General features: G+C 44.6%; 1 protein-coding gene across 1 annotated transcript; it reads left to right on the forward strand.

The window, feature by feature from the left end:
• The first annotated feature begins 151 nt into the window (after window positions 1-151).
• Window positions 152-4,739, forward strand: RHNO1 (RAD9-HUS1-RAD1 interacting nuclear orphan 1). The gene is made up of 3 exons (XM_081925780.1): window positions 152-175; window positions 1,719-1,982; window positions 3,118-4,739. The coding sequence occupies exons 2-3, from the start codon at window positions 1,818-1,820 to the stop codon at window positions 3,787-3,789; spliced, it is 837 nt and encodes a 278-aa protein (XP_081781906.1). The 5' UTR covers window positions 152-175; window positions 1,719-1,817; the 3' UTR covers window positions 3,790-4,739.
• Window positions 4,740-6,580: the final 1,841 nt, after the last annotated feature.

A 6,580-nucleotide genomic window follows, 5' to 3' on the forward strand; every position in this document is an offset into this window, starting at 1 on the left:
GTCCCGGTTGTTTGAATTTGGCGCTCGGAGAGCTCGGTCCGCGTCACGTGACGCGCCGGGACCAATCGGCATCGGGGCAGAAGAAGAGCGGAAAACGTCAGGGTGCCCCGAGCGGGGGCGGGGCCTGGCGGGCTGGGGGCGGAGACAGGGCCGGCGGGATCCCTCCGAGATCGCGGTGCGTCTGGCGGCGGCGCCGCGTCCAAGCCGGGCCGGGGCGGGGGGGGGACACCCTCGGGGAGGGGGCCGCGGCAGGAGCCTCTAAGGAGGCTGCGGGCCACACGATCAGCCGAAACAAGGAGGGAGAGCTCATCAGGGGGTTTGGGATGGGTGTCCATCAATATGCAGATGATACCCAGCTCTCAGTGGCGTAGCGTGGGTTGTCAGCACCCGGGGCAAGGCAAGTAATTTGCACCCCCTAACCCGTGGAGCGCGCGCCCCCCCCCATGTTGCGCCCGGTGCGGCCGCCCCCCCTGCACCCCCCGCGCTACGCCACTGCCAGCTCTACCTCTCTTTCAAATCAGAACCAGTGAAGGTCCTGTGTGAGTGCTTGGAGGCGGCTAACAGATTGAGGTTGAATCCTGACAAGACAGAAGTACTGTTCTTGGGGGACGGGGCCATTCCCTGGTCCTGAATGGGGTAACTGTGCCCCTGAAGGACCAGGTGCGCAGCCTGGGAGTCATTTTGGACTCACTGCTGTCCATGGAGGCACAGGTCAATTCTGTGTCCAGGGCAGCTGTCTACCAGCTCCATCTGGTACGCAGGATGAGACCCTATCTGCCCGCAGACTGTCTCGCCAGAGTGGTGTATGCTCTGCTTATCTCCCACTTGGACTACTGCAATGCGCTCTACGTGGGGCTACCTTTGAAGGTGACCCGGAAATTGCAATTAATCCAGAATGCAGCAGCTAGACTGGTGACTGGGAGTGGCTGCCGGGACCACATAACACCCGTCCTGAGAGATCTGCATTGGCTCCCAGTACATTTCTGAGCACAATTCAAAGTGTTGGTGCTGACCTTTAAAGCCCTAAACGGCCTCGGTCCAGTATAACTGAAGAAGCGTCTCCACCCCCATCGTTCAGCCCAGACACTGAGGTCCAGCGCTTAGGGCCTTCTGGCGGTTCCCTCATTGTGAGAAGTGAGGTTACAGGGAACCAGACAGAGGGCCTTCTTGGTAGTGGCGCCCGCCCTGTGGAACACCCTCCCACCAGATGTCAAAGAGAAAAATAACTACCCAACTTTTAGAAGACATCTAAAGGCAGCCCTGTTTAGGGAAGCTTTTAATGTTTAATAGGTTATTGTATTTTAGTGTTTTGTTGGAAGCCGCCCAGAGTGGCTGATGGGTGGGGTATAAACAAATTGTTGTTGTTGTTGTTGTTGTTATTTATATCATCAGGGCTGCCAGGGAACCAAGGGGGGCAGATGGGTTGGAGTTTCTTAAAAGAAAGTTAAGAATCTTAAAAGAAAGTTAAGAATCAGGAGCATAGCTGTCAACTCTTCCCTTTTTTTAAGGGAAATTCCCTTATTCCGAATAGGATTCCTCGCAAGAAAAGGGAAAAGTTGACAGCTATGATCAGGAGCGTCAGAAGGCACTGAAAGGAGCGGGGTCCACCGTATTAAAAATAAATTCATTTTTGTGGAGATCGTTGTGGTTGAGCTAGAACACAAGAAGATTTCAAGCAAACAATTGATGGCAGAAGCGCACTGTTTTTCTCTCTGCAGGTCTAGAAGTAGATTGTCCTGCTCTAAGGAGTGCCATTCGGTTTTTCCCCGCTGACATCGGGGACACCATGAAGCTGAACATTTTATTCGAAGCTGTTGATGCCTCCAAAGAGGAGGCGTGTAAGCAAAGGATGGAAAGGAGAGCTCTTGTTCACTGAGGCCCCGAAAGAGGGCCTTGTGTACCCCTATGGGACGCCACTTCATCCAGGGGGCAGTCCAAGATGTGTACCCACCAAACCAGTAAATCAGATTGGGAGTACTTGGGTATGGTCTTCTTGTCTTTTCCTTTATATTGTGGGAATATACTGTTAATGCACAATTGCAGCGCTTGCTTGGTGTCCGCACTGTTTTCTGTGCTCTGTGTTCAAAAGCTCACTATCCTGCCCTTGCCTTGCAAAATAAGACCACAAGTTATTATTATCATTTTTTTAAACTTGCCTGCCCATATTTCCTTGGAAAACCCAGCTCTTGTTAATTATTCTTATCTCTTAAACTATCGCTTTAGATTTATTTTGGCCTACAAAATAGTTTAAAACTGTTTCATTACCCCCAAATTCTCTTTCAGCCCTGGTGACAGTTATTTCAGTGGAATTCTGTTCATAAAACATTTCAAACTTTACTCTGTTTCAACATTTGTATCAGAAGTAGGTTCTTGATCACTAAGCAGATGCCATAAAAAACGTTTGAGTATTTTATGGTGCTGCGGGACACTGATTTTGTAACTGTCTGTCTGGAAATTGCCAACAGAAGATAAGGCAGAGGCTTGCAGCTATGAAACAATTACGGTGCTTATTTTGCTCATAATTCTGGCAGTTTGGTGCCTTACTTCTCTTCATGAGAGAGAAATAATAAATAAAATAATAAGGTAACAATTGCATGCGCATTTACTTGGATGTAACCTCTTGAACCCAGTGAGTCTTACTTTTGAGAAAATATGCATAGGATTACTGTAAATCGCATGCATGAGATCTGGATATTTAGAAAATGAATATAAATACAATATAATGTTTGCACAACCCTTTCCAGCAATTTCCAAAGAGGGATTGGCTATCAATGAGAAAATTGTATCGGTAATCGGAGCTGATAAGCCAATCTCCATCTCTGCCCATTTATGAATGGCTCCACTCTTGTACTTCCATTTTGTGACCATTCTTAGTCCTCTTACATGGGCCCTGGGGGTAGAAAGTTTGGGAACCCTTGATTTAGAATATGCATAGCAAAGGGATAAATGAAGCATTTATCCATCATTTGCTAATTTCTTACACTGCCTTCAGCTGTAATATGGGGATAATACAGACTTATGTTTCAGAACTATTGCAAATATTACTAAGAGTGTACATTAAGGTATTTGAAATAGGGATGCTTGTGTTAGCTTATTATTATTGCTTATTTTTCTCAGATAATTCCACAGTTTGAGAGTGCCAGATCACTGGGTCTCCAGAGGTGGTGCCACGGTTCCCCAAACGTGAAAATAAAGGATACCAACCATGCCATCCCTGTGGTGGCAGGAAGGCGTTGGAGGCCTGCAGCCTACAAGTTTTCTCCACTAATGTTTGAGAATGCAAAAACAGAATCCTGTGCTGTGGGGACTTCAGAACACCCTTTGGACTTTGGTGGCCAAGCAGGAGACTTTGAGACATGCTGTAACCAGCCAAGACCTCTTTCTACTGCAGCTTCCATCAGCCCTACAAGCAATTCTAGGGCTGGGATGGAAAATCCTTGTCCCTGCCCCTTATCTCCTTATGCTGACCCAGTTGCATTCAGCCCACCTGAGAGATGCACTCCAGAACAGCCCTCCATTGAGGCCCATAATTATTGTCTGCCCCAGATGGATAGCTTTACTCCTGGCCCATTTAGTAATCATGTTGGTGAGGATATTTCTAATGACTTTGAGGCTACATCTGTGCTGGTCGAGGACACTCCTGAGCACGAATATGGAGTTAAGGTAACATGGCGGAGTCGATCTCTCTTAATGAAATACCTCAGAGAAAAAGGAATGCTGAGCACCAGCGACGTCTTAGTGAAGACACAAATGAGTGCAGTGCTTACTGTGGCTGAAGATAGCCAATAGCTTAAAATAGTTTTGAAAGATCAATCTCTATTTGTGGTGTGTTCATCCAGTCCAAACAGATTTTGCAGGATTTTATAGTTTAAAAAATGCAAACGTGTTTGCCTAGAAGTGACAGCTGGATACCAAAAGCAGCAAAGCCTCTGTCAAAAACTGCTTTCAATCCTTCTAAGCCTGGAGTGGAAAAATAGATTGAACAAAACATTTTTGTGTATGATAAACTCTAAATAATTTGAGAAGGTGCAAGATAACAAACAGGAGCATTTTATAAATCAATCAAAGCAAAAAGGTCTGGTGTTTCTGGAAAGACATTCCTTATTGTACCTCCCCTAGTTTAAATGAATACAGTACCGAGTTATTTCTGTATTCAGTGACTTCACTACTGATTTCTGCCATGACTTCAGTATGGAGACAGCCAGCAGTGTTGTACAGTCTTTACTGCCTCTATTATGCTTCATGTAGGATCTCGATTACCCCGATTCACTTAGAGCAGTGCTGGAAGGAATTACTTGTTCATGCTTTTGTGCCTTTGCTGCTCTTGGAAAGAGGGGGGGGCATGGGGGAATGCCTATTTATATTTTTCATTAGACCAGTTGACACAGGCATGTTTTGGGTTATCTCATTCTTTGTATATATTCACGGAGGATGCTTCATGCAGATTTTCTATATAAAAGCTATTTTATGATTAATTGCTTCATCCTTCAACAAAATTAGTCTGTGGGACAGTATGGCGTAAAAGAACATAGCTTTCGGTTCTGGAGGACATGGGTTTGCACAGCTGGGGGAGCCCAAGCACCTTTGCTTTATTCAGTCGGGGGCGGGCGGCAAGGAGTCAATATGAACTTAAAACATGGAACCCCATCCCACATATTTACCACTCCCTATAACATCATACAACGCTTAGTGATTATTTTGTGTGTGTGTTTTAAATACCCTAATAAAAGCATTGTCCTATAAGTGTGGTTATTAAAAAATGCAGTGACAAACATTTTATTCATAAAGCAGTTTGCTTTACAACTTAATTTTTGTGGGCTTTAAATCACAAAATCCTACATTATTTCCTCAGGCCAAGTGTTTAGCATGCTGCTTTATGGTGGTGAGTCATTGATAACTTACATCCACCGGAAGCAACAGCTCAGTGCCTTCCACATGCACTGCATTGGGAAGCACCTTAGAGACCAACTAAGTTTTTTATTGGTATGAGCTTTCGTATCTGAAGAAGTGTGCATGCACATGAAAGCTCATACCAAGAACTAACTTAGTTGGTCTCTAAGGTGCGGGTGGCACTGTGGGTTAAACCACAGAGCCTAGGACTTATAGAATCATAGAGTTGGAAGAGACCACAAGGGCCATCGAGTTCAACCTCCTGCCAAGCAGGAAACACCATCAGAGCACTCCTGACATATGGTTGTCAAGCCTCTCCTTAAAGACCTCCAGAGAAGGAGACTCCACCACACTCCTTGGCAGCAAATTCCACTGTCGAACAGCTCTTACTGTCAGGAAGTTCTTCCTAATGTTGAGGTGGAATCTTCTTTCTTGTAGTTTGGATCCATTGCCACGTGTCCGCTTATCTGGAGCAGCAGAAAACAACCTTTCTTCCTCCTCTATGTGACATCCTTTTATATATTTGAACATGGCTATCATATCACCCCTTAACCTCCTCTTCTCCAGGCTAAACATGCCCAGCTCCCTTAGCCCTTCCTCACAAGGCATCGTTTCCAGGCCTTTGACCATTTTGGTTGCCCTCCTCTGGACACGTTCCAGTTTGTCAGTGTCCTTCTTGAACTGTGGTGCCCAGAACTGGACACAGTACTCCAGGTGAGGTCTGACCAGAGCAAAATACAGTGGCACTATTACTTCCCTTGATCTAGATGCTATACTCCTATTGATGCAGCCCAGAATTGCATTGGCTTTTTTAGCTGCCGCGTCACACTGTTGGCTCATGTCAAGTTTGTGGTCAACCAAGACTCCTAGATCCTTTTCACATGTACTGCTCTCAAGCCAGGTGTCACCCATCTTGTATTTGTGCCTCTCATTTTTTTTGCCCAAGTGCAATACTTTACATTTCTCCCTGTTAAAATTCATCTTGTTTGTTTTGGGCCAGTTCTCTAAGCTGTCAAGATCTGTTGACCCTGAGCTGTGGATTCCAGATTTTTGCAGGAATGGGTAACTTATTTTTTTTTTTTATAATAATGTTTTTATTTGCTTTTTTCCAAGGTCAGATACATCGTCAGTTATTCAACAAAGGCAGTTTTACAGAAAGAAAAGGAAAAAAGTTATAAGCAAAAAAGAGATCTTACTTTACAAAACAATTTTTCATGATCTACTGGACTTCCCCACATCTTCCATCCCCTGCATCTTTTTCAATAAAATAAAGTTACAGCAAATTAATACCTTGTTTCCTGTGTTTTGTACTTTCCTCAATTGTATATTAGGTTTAGGGGAAATATTGTTATTTCACAATTCCAACAGTCCTCAATATAGAAACTTTACCCTAGACTTTAGTCATTTCATCATCAGAACTTAAATTCAGCAATATCAAAAATTTGAAATCTGAAGCTTGTTGTCTAAAAACTTAACAAATTCTCAACATTCACATAACTTATAATGTTTTTGTAAATAGTCCTTAAATTTTTTCCAGTCCTCTTCCACTGCCTCTTCTCCCAGGTCTCGGATTCTGCCAGTCATTTCGGCCAGTTCCATATAGTCCATCAGCTGCGTATGCCACTCTTCCAACGTGGGTAGCTCCTGTACCTTCCAATATTTAGCCAATAGAATTCTTGCTGCTGTAGTT

Source organism: Podarcis melisellensis (assembly GCF_964234715.1).
Source record: "Podarcis melisellensis genome assembly, chromosome: 9".
Taxonomy (NCBI): domain Eukaryota; kingdom Metazoa; phylum Chordata; class Lepidosauria; order Squamata; family Lacertidae; genus Podarcis; species Podarcis melisellensis.

Coding starts and splice junctions, on each gene's coding strand:
- RHNO1 (XM_081925780.1), top strand. CDS start 1,818: ATGCCTCCAAAGAGGAGGCGTGTAAGCAAAGGATGGAAAGGAGAGCTC. Junction 1,983..3,117: donor ATCAGATTGGGAGTACTTGG/GTATGGTCTTCT, acceptor TATTTTTCTCAG/ATAATTCCACAGTTTGAGAG.